The 17,165-nt window shown below is 33.5% G+C and overlaps 1 protein-coding gene and 2 long non-coding RNA genes across 3 annotated transcripts; 2 read left to right on the forward strand and 1 right to left on the reverse strand.

Moving 5' to 3' along the window:
* Positions 1 to 86: 86 nt before the first annotated feature.
* On the reverse strand, positions 87 to 11,631 carry LOC147074154 (uncharacterized). The gene is made up of 3 exons (XR_015070207.1): positions 11,547 to 11,631; positions 10,378 to 10,539; positions 87 to 194 (listed from the first exon to the last, which is right to left on the reverse strand). It is a non-coding gene; the product is annotated as an uncharacterized LOC147074154 (long non-coding RNA).
* Positions 2,052 to 3,278, forward strand: LOC147074155 (uncharacterized). The gene is made up of 3 exons (XR_015070206.1): positions 2,052 to 2,116; positions 2,509 to 2,700; positions 3,116 to 3,278. It is a non-coding gene; the product is annotated as an uncharacterized LOC147074155 (long non-coding RNA).
* Positions 11,632 to 13,801: 2,170 nt separating the features above from the next.
* LOC147074156 (uncharacterized) lies at positions 13,802 to 16,641 on the forward strand. The gene is made up of 2 exons (XM_085943569.1): positions 13,802 to 14,600; positions 15,928 to 16,641. The coding sequence occupies exons 1-2, from the start codon at positions 14,445 to 14,447 to the stop codon at positions 16,135 to 16,137; spliced, it is 366 nt and encodes a 121-aa protein (XP_085799695.1). The 5' UTR covers positions 13,802 to 14,444; the 3' UTR covers positions 16,138 to 16,641.
* The last annotated feature ends 524 nt before the right edge of the window (positions 16,642 to 17,165 follow it).

The raw sequence follows: 17,165 nt of genomic DNA on the forward strand, positions 1-17,165 counted from the left end.
GATTGCAATTGATTATATTTGGCAGTATGACTGACGGCGTCTGTATTAGTAATCGTTTGATAAAATATCCCAAGTTCTTTCTTAATGCCATGTTCGTCAATTCGTGGTTCATCGTATGGCTCTTTTAATTCAGAGATTTTCTTTGACAATGTGATACTAGCTATGTCGGTCAGTGCAGAAGTTGCAGGAGTCAACTAAAAGAACATGGAATATTACATCAAAGTGAATAGTGAAACATGTATTTAAAAAAAAAAACTTATATAATAACATATTCACATTATACGCATGGAACTTAAATATATTATTTCAGACGATTGCTGATCGTTCTCTACTAGATCTACTTATGATGCATTATAAACGCAAGGGGCTTAAAGATGATAGGATGCGGAAATCAGCTACAGATATACACATAACTCTATGAGGATACATAATAATCTAGTCGAGAATTTATCTTTATCACAATTACTAAATCTGAGTCAAACATATTCGTTGACGACCACTATATCTTTGAACAACAGATAAGTAGGTGACCCCTGAGAAACCATACCTATATGAAATTTTCCGTTAACAATGTAAATTTCAAGTGAGGTATACGCTTTAATATTTCAACACATTTATTTTCTTGGAGAAATTATATAATTATTAAAGAGTGACATTCCAAGCCAGCCCAAGTCTAAAAATGTGTTTTTGTACTTTATTATATACCTCTGAGTTTTTCAGTACTTACTAAAATTTGTTTGGCAATTTCATAGAAAATTAAAAGATTCAAAATAATGAAATACTTGTAAATAATATTAAAAAGCATACATAGTAAAATTTCAAAAGAAATCATTTTTTTTCAAAATGGACCTTTATGAATGAAGTCTGTACTAAGCACAATTAAATAAATTAAAGAATCTTTTACATTTACAATTATGATTAAGTAATGGAATGTGGTCATGGACAGGTTTGTTCGAATGACTTATGCATAAAAATAATTTCAAGAAAAAACTTTTTATATACAACGTTTATAAATTTTCTGTTGAATCATATAAACTTGACTTGACTAGCTTAAACGATCAAAAAAATTTGTACCTACTTGATAGAAATTATACTGAAATGTCATTTTGACATTCATATTGATTTCCATAGTAACGCACGTATATATTAATAATTTAGTTGCTAGGACCCCAGACCCCTAGCAACCAATAATGGTGTCGAAATAACTTTTCATGCAAAACAGAATTAACTGAAAATGAATTCAATTACACTTAAAGATGGCTAAAAGTAGTAAAAAAAAATGCATTGGCATCGTGTTCTGATATATTCTAAAAGTTTCAAATGTCTAGCTAGTCGGGAAGTTAGTTAAAAATCGATTGCAAGATTTCTACCGGACAAAAAACCACCGGACATAATAAATAAGAATACGAACTAAGAAAAACGTTGTGATAATAATAATAATAAATATCTTTCACCTTATTGCATTTTTTTATAAAAATGTACACAATGCAACTTTTACAACATAATATTATGTAATAAATAATAATACTACAATCTAGGAATCTACTTCAATACCTTACAAAATATTTTACCTAATGTGCACATAAACATTAAAACTCAATTATATTAAGGGCACACATGCTTACCTAGAGTTTCTGTTTTTTCATTTAAAGTTGAACTATGACATTGAATACTAGGTATGATTTTTAAAGTGAAAGTGATATTATGTTACATCTCTTTTACGCATGCTAATATGATTAAAAAGTTATTCTTTCTCTTTCTGTCACATTCGAATTTGATTACCGAAGTTTAAACATTTACTATGCGTATTAGCTGACGTGCTTCGTCGTTTACAAATTATAACATAAATTTAAAAAATATATGTATTTATAATATTAAATATATTTTATAATGTACACAGATTTTTTTAACAACTATATTATATATACTTTTATTTATTTGTCGCATATTTAAAATGTTCTTGCTATATTAAAATCTTTTTTTTAGCCGGCCAAATAAATCCGTATTTTTGGCCATAGACTAATAGAAAAATCTCTCTGCCGTCAAATATTATGTTTTCAAATTGCAAGGTACCTAAAATAATTGTGTTTTATATCAGGAATAAGAAACACTATCTGTAAGTACAATATTATGTTATTTATTACTATCTTAGTATTCTGTGTGTTTTGCATATATTATTCAAGTGTTTATTTATTGTTTTCTTAGTCTATACATACTTTCAATGTTTCATAATTCCGACGTAATACAATCCTTTTTTTGAGGTTAGTTACATTCATTCCAGAATTATATAAAACCTGTGATTTCATATATATTTGTTTGATATAATCTAAGGCGTTCTAGTTGTTATTAAACATGTTACCTACCTGATTACTTTATTTTAGTTAATCAATCTTTTTTGATGCTTTGTATTATCACTAATCCGTTTTAATTACCACTCTTCAAACAGTCGCCAACTATAAAAGATTAAAAATCACACTATTAACAGTTCCTATGTTATGTTTTTTGCAGATGGAGAAAATGTCTACCGAGATCTTTGCTTGTCGACGGTTTCATATGAATAAGATGGAATGAAATAAATCTTTTAATTAATAATGAAATAAATCCTACTTTCGGCGTACGATTCGAACATGGCGTGATTTATGACGTCGACCATAAAGCATATACACCCATTTTATAGATTTAATAGTACAATTACACAAGGTAAATATAAAGTGACTAATGTTTAAAAAATAAAACAATTTTATAAAAACATTTTTGCACTAAATTTATTATCGATAATGATATAAAAGTTGCTATTTTGATTCGTAATATAACATATAATATAATTGTGCATATCAGTTACTTGTATCATATTAGGTATGTCATTTGGTAGAGCTTACTCTCCAAGTCTTGTCTTTTTCAGCCTCAATATCACTTTGATATTAGAAAAATTGTCTTTCCAACACCAATGAAAGGTGCATCTATCTATACACACACATTTCAAAGGCTATAAGTTTTCTAGATGCTGTATATTACTTCTTCTCTTCGGCTATATCCGCATCTTAGTTGCAGCATATGGATACAATGCGGCGCCTCCAAGAATCTCTGTCACTCTAGTTTTTTTGCATCGTTCCAGGTCATACTAGCAGCCCGTAACTCCGCCAGATATGCTATATAGATAGTATTTAGCGGCCATCCAGGACGCCGGAATCCGGTTGGCTTGAAGAACAGGCAAACCAGATTGGGATTCTCTTCAGGCACTCGCAGCACGAGGCCGGGCCAGGTACAAAGTTGCGTATTCACTCTCAGCGTGATGGGAGGCTATTTGGTGCGTTCTTTTATCTCCCGTTACTTCTAAAAATTTCTATGTGTATTATTGATACATTATTTACTTCAAATACAATAATTTCAAAACTAACAGTAAATAATATATAGAAAGCGTCATGTTGTTTAGTTGGAAAATCTACTAGGAAATTCCATCCAATCCAAATCCAATTTTTACCAGGTGGGTACTTGTAGGTCAGTTATTTTTGGAATAAAATGAATCCCTTAAAAAATATGAAATAAGAATAGAATGATAAATATTTGTGAAAATTTACCAAATCAACATGTTTAACGTGAATATTTTCACACTAAAATGATAAATATTGTTAAGAAAATATACACAAACAGTTCATTCAGAAGTTATGACGTTTAAAAGATCCCGCGAGTTAACTCGTGCGTGGCACTGATCAGTTATGAGGTGATATCAGTTATAATCATTTATGAGGAATGGTTATAAGCCATTGGCACAACCAATTTGGTTTTTGACCTTGAGAACAAAATGTACTTTTTACACGGAACCAAACCCCACGGCTGCAGAGACGAATGCTTATACAAAATATGGCACAGTGGAATCGCCAGCAAGATCTGTAGGTATCATTATTTAGATGTAAGTATACATATTATTTTGAATTTCATAAAATTACACTCGTTCTGGGTGTCTCGTAACAGTAAACTATATTAGTAAATTAGATATATCTTGATGAACTATAAAATAGTGATGTAATATAGACTTGTTGAAAATATATTAAGCATAATAAAATTTAAAATAAAAATTTAGAAATTCAGCCTTTCTGGTTCTCTAATATTCATAGATCTACTGGTTCTGGGATCTACTATTTCTGGCAGTAGACAATTCATATAAAAGTGATATATCTTTTTTTCAATCTTTTCAATCCAAAATGTCTCGTCTTTTTTGATTAATTCTATTTTAACAGGAAAATTATGTCCCGTCCAAATTCCAAATAAACAGACATCTTTCTTAGTAATATGAAGCTGCCCCTGAATCTGGAAGTACCAATCGTGATTTTTATCTATTACCATATTCCTGTCTTTATCTACTTTCCAAAATTTAATTTTTTTCTGTACAATAGCTTCATCTGCACTTATTCCAGCAGCTGAGAAAGGACATTTTATTTCAATAATTGTATCATCATCGCTGATGCCATCTGGCGTTGCACCGATAAAATCATACACATCATCGATAAACAATCCACATCTCTCAATCTTAATTCGTTCTTGTACACTAAGCTGTTGTAAAGCTATTGATTCATTTTCTTTACCATATTTTACCGCTTTCACGTTGGCTAATGATTGGCTATATAATAAACGTTTTACCAAAGGCCCAAATTTTGTATTTTCTCGCCGCTTACACACCTTTCCAAAAAGAGAGGCAGTAAGAAGGTTTCGTCGCCTTTCTAGCCATTCTGCACATTCAGATTGTAATACAGTACTTGCCGCCTACAAATTTTGCAATCATGTTATTAAAAGATTCTGAAATATTAGTAGAAAAATTATAAATTAAACTTTTTGAATTTAGCACCAAACGAGAATTATATATCATTAATTGAGAAAATAGACTACATTCTTTTAATGCTGGTACATAATTTACATCAAGCATGTCCTCTGTATTTGGTTCATTTGTACAAAAATATGGTAGACAAGAAGTATGGTCTCCAAAAACATGGTGCGGTCCATTAATTAAATCATTTTTCAAAGCGATAACCTTTTCTTCGAAAGTACTATCTTGTAGTTTTCTATACTTGATTGCACCTATGACGGCATTCCGCAGACGTCTTTTTCTTGACGCAATGATTTTTCTTACATTCAAGGGATATCTTGTGTCTTTGGTTAATGCCTCTATTTTGCCACAATAATTTCTAATTACATGGTTTTTACATTCAACTTTCTCGACAGTTACATTCGGATAAGGGTGACAATCATGAATTTTTTTGTATGTGCTGGAATCTCCATCAGCAATCAATTTTGAATAAATCAATCCATGTGTATTAATAGGTTCTTTAAAGCCTTCTAATATTGCTGTAGATTCCATTCCAGCTGACGGACCGGTGTAATTTAAGAAGCATTTATGTTGTTGAGCAGGGATATTTTTATTTTTAGCTTTAGCGCACAAATCGCACTATTTATTTTTCACTGACATGTACAAAATCTTCTCGGTTCTTTGACCAATGATCGTGGCAGCACCAGATGCTGCGGAATAATTGCATCTGTATGAACGTTTTGACCAACAGCCGTCTGCAACAACTGATATCATGGGAATACCAGAAGAATCGACGTCACCATTTTCGATTGCAAGTTGTCGCTCTTCTTTCGCAGCGTTTTCCATACTCTTATTTTTGGTTTCTTCAAACCACTCGTAGACCTTCTGTTGACTCTTTCTGTATGTTCTTGCTGTAATCGATGGTACATCAATTGCAGAACACATTTCTTCCAGATTTGAAAATCCACTGCCGATACTGATTATACTGGATACAAATGCGTCACACAGATTCATTTTGTTTTCGTTCATTTCAGTGGTATATAATTTTAATTTTTTACCACAAAGTTTACATTGAATAAAAAATGTACTACTAAAGTTTTCCCGATTTTCCCCAAAAATTTCTAAATGTGATAAATTACAATTAAATGGAGAATCATGGTGGCTAATTATTTGAAGTTGTTGGAAAAAATATGAAAAGTCCATAATTCTACGGCCTTCTACACGGAATTTAGGGCTTGAATCTTCAATTTTATTTTCTATAATAAATTCTTCGTGTTCGTGTTCAAATGTGGGATGAAATTCTGGTTCAGGTAGTATGCTTTGAGGATTTCCATGCTCAGGCATAGTCTTCGGCAATATATCAATACTATAATACATTCAAAAATATTAGTTTAGTAGATAGTTAGATAGTTAACAGAAAACAAAATGTATAGCTGGTATTAATTATTGTACCAGATTATAATTTTTGTCACAGACACACTAATGTCGAATAAGACATGGCACAAACATAATATAAAAAAATATAAGTACAAATGATCATAATACTTAATTGCGTGTATTAATAAGTAATACGCAAAACTTCCTTTTGCAAGATAAAAAAATATTGTGAACCAAAATTTTCTGTGAAATGTGGTTTTTTCAACTATGTATGATTATGTCAAATTATAAATTTCAAACCTTTGTGTTTTTAATGTATTAGAATTTCCATCTTTTCTCCTACGTCTTTTTTTGGAACTTCCAGCCATCGGATAGTGAGTTCGTGGCATTTTTTGTAAGTACAATCGATATAAATAATTGTGATAATATTGTTAGGTACCTATGTCAAAAACCGAGGATGAAAATTTCGCATTCCCGCTGAAATAAATGACGTTCATAGTATTGCCAGGCTAAACTTTCGAAATTAAAGTTAGTTTTTAAAAAAAAATTTACATTGGAAAATATTATGTAAGTACAGGCATCCATTATTATGTTATTTGATGAAAGTATTCTTTAAAATCATCTGTATTATAATCTCGCAAATTCATAATTTAGTAAAAGTTAAATTTTCTGTAATATAAATATCAGTAGGTACCTAACCCAGGTTGATTCATAATTTTGGCTAAGTAAAAAATATAGATATTTTTACTTCGCGATGTGTTTGGGGTGTTCTAAATTATGTAAGTAAGTATGTTTAATAGCAAATGTGAAATTCGTAAAACCTCATGTGTATTATTTATTAAATAAAAAATAGTAAAACTAATAGTACTGGTGAAAAACTTCATTCTCTTATTTACTAAAATATCAATCCAATAATATTTTAGTAGATATGGCAATACTGGACGATCCGCTATATTTCACTGAAATAAAATCTATCACATTTTAAAAAATACATACTACATCATAATAATTATTTTGAATATAGAGGGAGATAGTCATAGAAAGGGACAGAAAACTTATTGCTATGTTGCAATATTAGGCACAAATGGTTGCAACAGTGTTAAAAATTACGATGTATGATTTAGTATGACATTACGTAGAATTTACGAAAGTACAAATTTCTTCAGATGTTTTTTTGTTTTGTCCTCAAATGTCAAAATATGTTTTCCTTTTGATTAATTTGTTCGAATTTATGTTTGTTTTACCTATTTTTGTGCTCAATTTGTAGCATTCACTTTTATAAACATATTTTTGTACAATACTCGTGGGTTGGCGTATTTTTTTGGTCATATAAACTGAAAATAATACCAGCTACAAATTCCATACATCTTTCGCCAAATTGCTGGCGGATCTAACGTACCTTCAAGTTGGTCAAATATTTCGTGAAATGGTTGTTTTTAAAAGGTATCTGTTTAGTATTATAAATTTATAATTGACAAGATATTTCATCATTTCTTCAATGATTAATGATAACCCTTCTGATACGTAGCTTTAGATTATTTGGAATGTATATAATTATCGCATATTTTAATAACAAAATATCCAGTCGATTCCGTTAGATTTAGAGCCAACAGAAACTGCAAATATTATAATTATAAGTACTGAATATATTTTACTGCATTATGTTTGATAACATTAAAACTATCTATAATAAACGGTTTGACATAATATTTAGTGGAAAAAACGGTTATCAACACAGTCCATTAATGTCACAAAAATATGGCTTCGTTCTCCATTATTACATTTCAAGGTTCCAAAGAATATTATTTTACGTCATAAAAATACTTTATGCAGTTATCAAATGTTTAACATAAATATTTGCCGATGAATAAGCTTCATAATTATATAAATAGTTTTTCTATAAATCTTTCGTAAGATTCAGGCTTAACCTCCGAAAATACCATAAAATAGCTGACATGGAACACCTTCCCCCTTAATATAAGTATATATATTATAGTAACTACCTAAGTAAAAGAGAGATCCAGAAACTTAGAGAAACACAACGTGGAATGGAGAGGTGCATGCTGGACAAAAAGAGGAACGAGTGGATAAGGAAGCAGACAAGAGTTTGCGTTGTAATAGTTTATTAAAACCCTTAAATAGAGATGGGTTGGACACATAGCTCGAAGAAGAGACAATCGTTGGACAAATCTAGTCGTCCAGTGGTATCCAAGAAGTACAAAACGTCCGCAAGGTAGACCTAGAGGCCGCTGGATCGATGAATTGATAAAGTTCTTCGGAAGTACGTGGCAACGCAATGCACAGAACCGAGTAAAGTGGAAGCAGCTTGAAGAGGCCTTCATCCAGCAGTGGATAGATTCAGGCTGATGATGATATATTATATAGTATAACATTTTCCAAAAAATATGCCTGTAATGTCCACGGATCTTCTGCTATTCATACTTTTTGAATACATTAGTTTGAAGTTAAGGATAGATGAACATATGAAAATATCTTACGGTCATTCGAATAACTCACCTAAAAACCGATATTCATTAAATTATTCGTATGTTTTATTATAAAATGTCTCAAAGACAAAAGTGATGAGGAAATGTTTTTCGGACCTTGCGATTATCTGTATGGCACCCAACTCGAGCAAGTCAGCAGCTACGTCTATCTTGGACAGCAGGTGCTCATAGAAGGAAGCATACACGATGAAATTGCTCTAAGAACAAAGCTGGGATGGAGTGCTATCGGACGTCTGAATCGTATCTTCATGAGTGACCTACCATTATGTCTTAAGCGTAAGGTGTTCAACCAATGTGTGCTACCCGTGCTCACGTATGTCTGCGAGACGTTGATCCTCAACACGAGAGATGTCCAAAGGCTAAGAGTCGCACAGCGAGGCATGGAGAGGTGTATGTTGGGCATCACGCGAAAGGACCGTAAGAGAAACGAATGGGTTAGGAAACAGACAGGAGTACGCGATGTAACAGACGTTGCCAAAAAGCTGAAATGGAGATGGGCGGGGCACATTGCTCGCCGAAAGGACGACCGCTGGAAAAATGCGGTCATCGAGTGGTACCCAAGGGGCACAAAACGGCCACAGGGTCGCCCTAAAAACCGCTGGATTGACGAACTGGTAAAGTTCGGCGGAAATACGTGGCAGCGAAAGACACAGGACCGAGAGAGTTGGAAGAAACTTGGAGAGGCCTTCATCCAGCAGTGGATTGATCCCGGCTGATGATGATGATTTGATAACCCTACTACGCAAACGACAGTAGTACAATTATTAATTAAATTGAAAGACGGTCATTCATACTTATTGATAAATACTAAACTTGATGAGAAATAATGCATAACTAAACACTCCGATACTATATTCTTATATAAAAATTATTTTTATACTACATATCAAATAAATATCTGTATTAAAAACCTCATAGCTTTTGCAGAGCCACACTTCTCAGGATTAGATTTCATGATTATAGAATACTAGTTGTGATTATTTGTCACAATGTATCTTTGTTTATGTTTCTATGTAGGTACTGTCACACCGATGATTATTGGGCCTCTCCAAATAAAAGTATATTAGAGAAGCATGTGATTTGCCGAATAAAAAAGACGAATGAAAGCCAAACGAATTTAATAATAAGGTAAGGGAAGGATGGCAACATTGTTCGAGAGAAAAAGACGAGTAGAGGGTTGCCATTGAAAGAGGTAACTAGGCCCCACGACTCAGAGAGTAAAAAGAAACTACACACCCACGCATGGCGTGAAAAATTAGTTAGAGAAACGGATATAGAGAATTAAGTTTAAAGTTAAAGCGAATTAGAGATTAAGCAGTAATGACGGAAACGGAAACGGAAAAACAGTAATGACGGTGACGGAAATGTGTAAGAATAATATTGTGAATTGATGGTGTGTCGCTATAGCCAAAATATAAAAACCACGTTGTCTGAACGAAACATTAAAGACTTTTTCATTTTACTGCTACCTAATTCTATTTATGATTTAATTTTTGTGAATCCCTGGTACTACCAACATCCCGAGCTAGCCACAGGACCCGGGATATCTCAGTAACTATATATGTTTCGCAAGTGTAATTAATGAAATATTCATGGCCAATAACAAAAATAATAACCAAGCAAGGGCTGTAAATCTATTATGTTTGTATGTACTTAATATGATATCTAAATTCATAGAATACGAGGTTTAACCTGATTGCTTGGGTTGCATTCTGATTCCGAATATGAGCAACTGGGTTGAGGATCTTCATAGTCGAATTGACGTTTTGTATTTTCAACATACACATTGTTGCAGTCAATTACTCGCTGATAATCAGCCTCACATTTTACTGTGGATAGGTTTGTTGAAGGAATCTGAAAAAAAAACAATACAAATATCAAAATAATTAGGTTACAAAATATACATTTTATGAGTACCTACATATCGTGTTATTTTGAAGACGTTTTGCAACATATTGTATTGTCTTATTTTATCGTCAGCTATGTTTTCATTCGCTTTTAACCACATCGTCGTGTTGTGTAGAATCTTCGAATTTAAGGCCTTCCGCTCACGAGAATACTCAAAAAAGGCGAGACTGAAACTAAAAATCCAGTCAGTATCCAGCTAGGTAATATATTTCAATGGCGGCTCGCTCACGGCAAGATTGGAATCTCTACGTTTCAAAACGTTCGCTATTAACTTGAAGAGACGCGACATGCTAGTCTCCCAGTCTCTCAGTTTCCAGTCGCCCATAAAACAGTGGTGCCAATATCAATAAATTCGATGCAAAACCATATTTTCTTACCAAAATTATTGCTACCACTGAACTGAAAACCAATAACAAGTCAAGACGTCAAAAGTTAAGATGGGCGAAACGATTTTTAATTAAAATTTTAGTAATAGTTGAGAAATACTCCTGCCTGTATAATTACAGGCTGCCAGAATATTCCCGTAGAGATATTACCTACGGAAAAATCTTAAAAAGAAATACCTAGGAAAGATAATGGGTTTGACAGTTTGAGGTTAGGTACCTATGAGATGTTTAAATTATTGCAAGTGGGCTTCAGTAGCGCCATGTGCGAAGCATCAGTCATTGACGTGTTTATGAGTTCAATCAGCAAGCAGTTCGTTGAATTTTAGTTTCATCATGAGCGAACGGCCTTAGTTGGCGAAAATCACCAACAATTAAATAGCTATCCCCCGACCATGTCCGATCCTAATAGGATCGTATGGGCCTCCACAGAGTAGGTAGACTTGGCAGACCCAGGATTCAAACCTGGGAACCACGGCGTGATAGTCCAACGCTCAAGCCACGCGGCCGCCGTGGGCGTACCTATAAATAAAATATAACCTACAAAAATTTAATTTTCAACAAACTCACATCAGAAATGGAAACGACAACTTCAGAGTTCTCTTGCTTTATACGAGTGTAGGCATTCAGGTTGTTTGAATTAATAATAATAGGCACATCGAACCAATCGTCACCGTTCAGGCAAAAGTCACCAACCCTAAAAACATAGTTTTGAGATATCGCAATTTGAAAGTTTGAAAATGCAGGAAAAATCAGATTTTAATGTTTTTAAGGTTTTATCTACATTAAATTATTTTCTCATGTCTTCTTAATAATTTCTTTAAGGTATTTTTACTTTTTGATGCTAATTAAAACATCTGGAAGGTTTTGAAGGAGGCAAGGTAGCTCAATTAGGGTTTGGTGACTTTTGCTTGTTAATAATCTGAACAATGTTAGCCAAAAGAAGGATCAATAAAACTCACCATCCATAGTATAGTGACTTTTGCTTGTATATTTATAACGAAGGATTTTTTTTTATTGAGTCAATAATGTCTATTCACCTATAATGACTTTTGCTTGTTAAGATTTTATCGAAAGTCATTTAGTGAAAAACAAATAATTCGGATTTAAGCAAAATTTTACTAACTAATGTACCGTGGTGACTTATGCATCTTAAAGAACATAATTTTACCCTTCGGGTGACATACTCAACTCAAAACTTCCATTTTCAGGGTTGGTGACTTTTGCCTGAACGGTGACGCAATCATCTCCTTCTGCGTCGAATGCGAATTCAGCTGGTTCACAATTTACGTCCATTTTGCTCAGGTATATTTTCGGTTTTGTCAAAACTCAAAGGCAGTGTTGCCATCTTTTTCTATGCTGATTATAGTACAAATGCGTAAAAATTATAGTATTTCTAAAAAATATACAGTACAGGAACATTTTTCGTCTTAAATCCTTTAAAATTATAGTATTTTGGTATATTTGGCGTAAAATTATAGTATTTTACATTTGTCGCAGAATTAAAATTATAGTATTGTACTATAATTATAGTACGGTTGGCATCACTGCTCAAAGGCAACATTGTGTTGCCACTTTATAAGACGTGCTGTAAAAATATTACGATGTATTAAGTATACAATATTGGTAAAAATAATGATAATAATAAAATTTATAGTTTAATGTCAGCTTTAATGCGAAGTTTCTTTTGCAACAATATTGCGGCAATAATAAAATAATAGATACTTAGGTAGGTATTGCTAAATAACCTACTATTTAAATAATATTAGATTATTAAGATTTCTTAATAAAATTACTTATTATTAATTAGTAGTTGATTAATTATTCTTGTAAGTATAATTTTGGATAGTCATGGTTATTTTATTCTCAGCTGTTGTTATTCAAATAGGTTTATTGATAAAATTATTGTAATACCTACCTACACATAATAAGATGTTTTAATATAAGTACATTCAACATATAAATTTTCTCCTGAAACTTTATAAGCTGGCTCTCACGTCAAAACTCGTCCGCCTGCAACGTATTGAATACGTCAGTGTGACGTCATCCTTAATCACAAAACACACGTTGCCAAATGTTGCTCCGCAGATTGGTCGAATGCGACTGTTTAGTTTAAAAAGAACATCAGCATGCTCCACGAACTTGGGTCAATGATCAAAATTTAGCATACTTGAGAATATGATCCGCGCGCAAAAAGCCCAAAGCATATTTTACCCTCAGTGTTGCCAGACTTCGTTCGTCGATCACTACGCGAATTCGATAATAATTTTAACATTAATACCTATCATTCGGACCGAAAAAAATCTGTTATTGTTTTAAGCATTTTTATTGATAAATTTGTTAATTTACACATTACAAAATGAGGGATTTACCAATTTTTTTAAAATTTGTATTTATGAAATTCATAAAAGAAAACGTAAAACATGTGCCGTTATTACTTACGTAATTACTTAATGCAAGTATAAATATAAATAACACAAAATTATAGGATTATAGGAAGACATTGCGAGAATCGACACTTTTCTCTTTTGACAGCACGACTTTTTTATTCGTTCGTTGATCAGTAACAGAGCATTATTTACAAATCGGACAATAATTATTATTATTTATTGTCCTCGAACTTTTGGCTCGCCAATGGAGCGCTGGCATAACAAAATGCTTTGGTTTGCAAACCAGTGGACCAGAAAGATTATAACGGGAAGGTGGCATGTGGAGATGTACCTAGGTACCAAAGAAAGTTGAGTTTTGTATTTAATTTTCATAATAATTGCAAAATTTTTGTCTATGGCGAAATGTAGGTAGTTATATGTATATTAGTCTATGGCGAAATGCTTACGCATAGCTATGGAAAATGAGTCACTTAATGAGGACTCCGACCGAATAGGTTAATTACGGATAGTGATTTGTTCGGACAGATTAGGTCAATGGTGTCTTTTGTAGCTGTAATAAAATGTATAGTACTAGCGCGTACGAATTACGGAATCTCGTCGCCACCCCACACGTTTCTTCCAATACTGCGCGCGCACTCTAGTTCAACGGAACGAAATATTCAGTTCGCCTGGCAGCGTGTCCTTCGCACCCACGTTTCTTCCTATACTGCGCGCGCACTCTCGCGAATCTCGTTCGCCCCGAACGACATATTCCGTTCGCCGGGCAGCGTATCCTTCGCACCCACGTTTCTTCCTATACTGCGCGCGCACTCTCGCGAATCTCGTTCGCCCCGAACGACATAAACCGTTCGCTGGGCAGCGTATCCTTCGCACCCACGTTTCTTCCTATACTGCGCGCGCACTCTCGCGAATCTCGTACGCCTCGAACGACAAAAGCGCCAGGTGACACGGGACCGATTTGTTCGCTGGCTAAAGATTAGTTTTAAAAGATACGTTCGTTCGAAAACGACGCATGTCTACTTACGCACGTCACGCCTGTTACGTTCTGTGTGCCACGATAAACTCGAGGACCGATTGAATGCATAAAATGGATATTAAAGGTGAACGAGAAGACTCCGAACCTGTTGCAGAAGCGGAGAAATGGTTTGAGGTACCTGTGAATCATGATCCTAACAGCCAGCTGCTTACCTACATAAAGCAAGAGTACACCGACGAAGCCGGATACACTTTTGAGGTTAGTTTTTCATATCGGATTGTTGTACGTCGTAGTATTGTTTGTTTTGAGATGTGTGTCGTCTGGCGTAATTAACAGTGTAGGTATGTATTTTGTGTACTAAAAACCGTATGCAAATTGCGACAAAGTTCCGAACGGCCTACGTCAACCGTATAACTCCAGGTAATTTTGCTGGTAACACTATCCCTGTAGGTACCTTTAACTATGAGTTTTCGTAACAATTTTGATACCACACCTAACATTGACATTGTTATTGATATAATTGCCCACAAACAAGGCATTTATTTCCATAAAATAAAGTCAGCTCCTGTAAACATGGGACTCCGGATAAACGAAACTAAAACAAAATACATTCCTGTTCTCGACAGTGGAACACATAATAATACAAGCTTTATTACTGGCGGCCATTTTGAAACTGGATTCATTTGTTCTTCTAGGGTCCGTTGTCACGAACGTCATTTATTTTACAACGTTTTTATTAGCTCGTATTCTTATTTGTCCGGTGATTGTTTATCCGATACAAATCTTGCAATCGATTTCCAACTAACTTCGCGACTAGCTAGACATTTAAAACTTTTGGAATATATCAGAACACGATGCCAATTCATTTTTTAAATACTTTTAGCCATCTTTAAGTAGAATTGAATTCATTTTCAGTTAATTCTGTTTTGTATGAAAAGTTTTTCGGAAGAAATCCGTAATCTAATCCACTATTATTGGTTGCTAGGGGTCTGGGGTCCTAGAAACTAAATTATTATTATTTACGTGCGTTACTATGGAAATAAACATGACATGTCAAAATGACATTTCAGTATTTTTTTTATCAAGTACACATTTTTTTGATCGTTTAAGCTAGTCAAGTCAAGTATATAATATGATTCAACAGAAAATTTAAAAACGTTGTAAATAAAAAGTTCTTTTTATATAAATATTTTTAATTAACATTGAGTATTCTTATTCTAAAGGTTGATAGCGATTCAATTGGCCGACATAATTGAATATCGATAAGTTTCCTCCATTTATATTCATAATAATATTTTGTTTTATTTCAAATTAATTTATAGGTACTAGTTATGAATAATTGATATTGACAATTCAAATAATATTGTAGATCAGTACATATTATTGTTTGCAATATGCTTGTTGTCATTATATTTTAAAATACTCGTTGTTATTGAAGTTTGTCGTTAGATAACGACAGACACACCATGTCCACATTGCAGAGTGTTTGAGCTGAGACCCCTCAAGTGTGTGGTCGAACTTCACGCGTATTGTCGGTCTTCTTAAAAATATTCTTGATTTTATTACATAATATTTTGTTTTTCAGACTATTGTTTCAGACCCGGCAATAATACCATTGAAGTCAGGCACTCAGCTAATTGACATCAAGACTGAGTTTATTGAAGACATACAATACCCATTCAATTATGAAGATCCGAAACAGGATTGTACTCATTCAGAGCGAGTGAATCGGCTAAGTGGTTTTATTTTAAATAGTGACAGAAATACTGATCGTGTAAGAGATGGAATGAACTGAATTCCAGAAATATTAACTAATAATTTAAAAAAAATATACTTCATAGTTTTTATAGGTTTTTTTGTCTGTTCTACAACAATTAAAAAAAAACTACTCAAGTCCAACCGTTGTATATTCCATTGATTTACCATCTCTCTTGATTAAATTTTACAACGTGAATAATTAATGAAAGCCGATGTTTTATTCATAAAAACAAAACGAACTGCTTGACCACCGTTGAATGTGAAGTACCTACGTAACATTTTGTTTGCTATGGATTTTAATTAGGCCAGTGCTCCGCAACCTTTTCACACACACAGTACACCAAAGGTCTTCTCAGAATTCCACGGCACACCATACGTAACGCAATTTATATACCAAAATATGGACCCTACATCCTGAAGAAGGACCCCAAGCCAGGATTTTTGGCGGGACCCGCTACCTATCGCTAAGGTTAAACTCCATGTGATACTGGAGCGTTGGAGCAGAACCTTTTATATACCCCGGATTATAGGATGAAAATTTAAAAATAAAAAAAAACATCCGGAGCAGTGGAGCACTACATATATTCAGTGCTCCAGCTCCGCTCCTGCTCCGGGTAAAACCTCATTGCTCCACTGCTCCGTGCTCCTGCTCCAACGCTCTGTGATCTTTTCAAATGGTGTTCGAGATAAAATCAATGGTATTGATTGTATGTTTAGCGATTTTTTGTATTTATTAATATATTCACTTGATCTATGGATAGTTGTCGGGTGAAGAATAATTTTATTATTTGTCGAGTAAATTGACATAAGTAATAATAATAAATTTTACCCTATTATATATATATAGTATATATATCCTATTAGAGCACATTTTTAATTTGTGTTTATCGCACTTATATGGTTGACCTGCCATGCCGGCCCCCTCTGAGCCTCGGTCCCCAGGCTAGAGCCCTGTCAGCCCCCCTTGTGGGGGCCATGCACTAAAATTACATTAATTTAGGTTTTTTTATTTGATAAATAATTAAATATACTTACAAACAACATATCACACGACGAATAACTAAA

Source organism: Rhyacophila brunnea, unplaced genomic scaffold (assembly GCF_057557595.1).
Source record: "Rhyacophila brunnea isolate RB1 unplaced genomic scaffold, BYU_Rbru_1.0 scaffold_16, whole genome shotgun sequence".
NCBI lineage: Eukaryota > Metazoa > Arthropoda > Insecta > Trichoptera > Rhyacophilidae > Rhyacophila > Rhyacophila brunnea.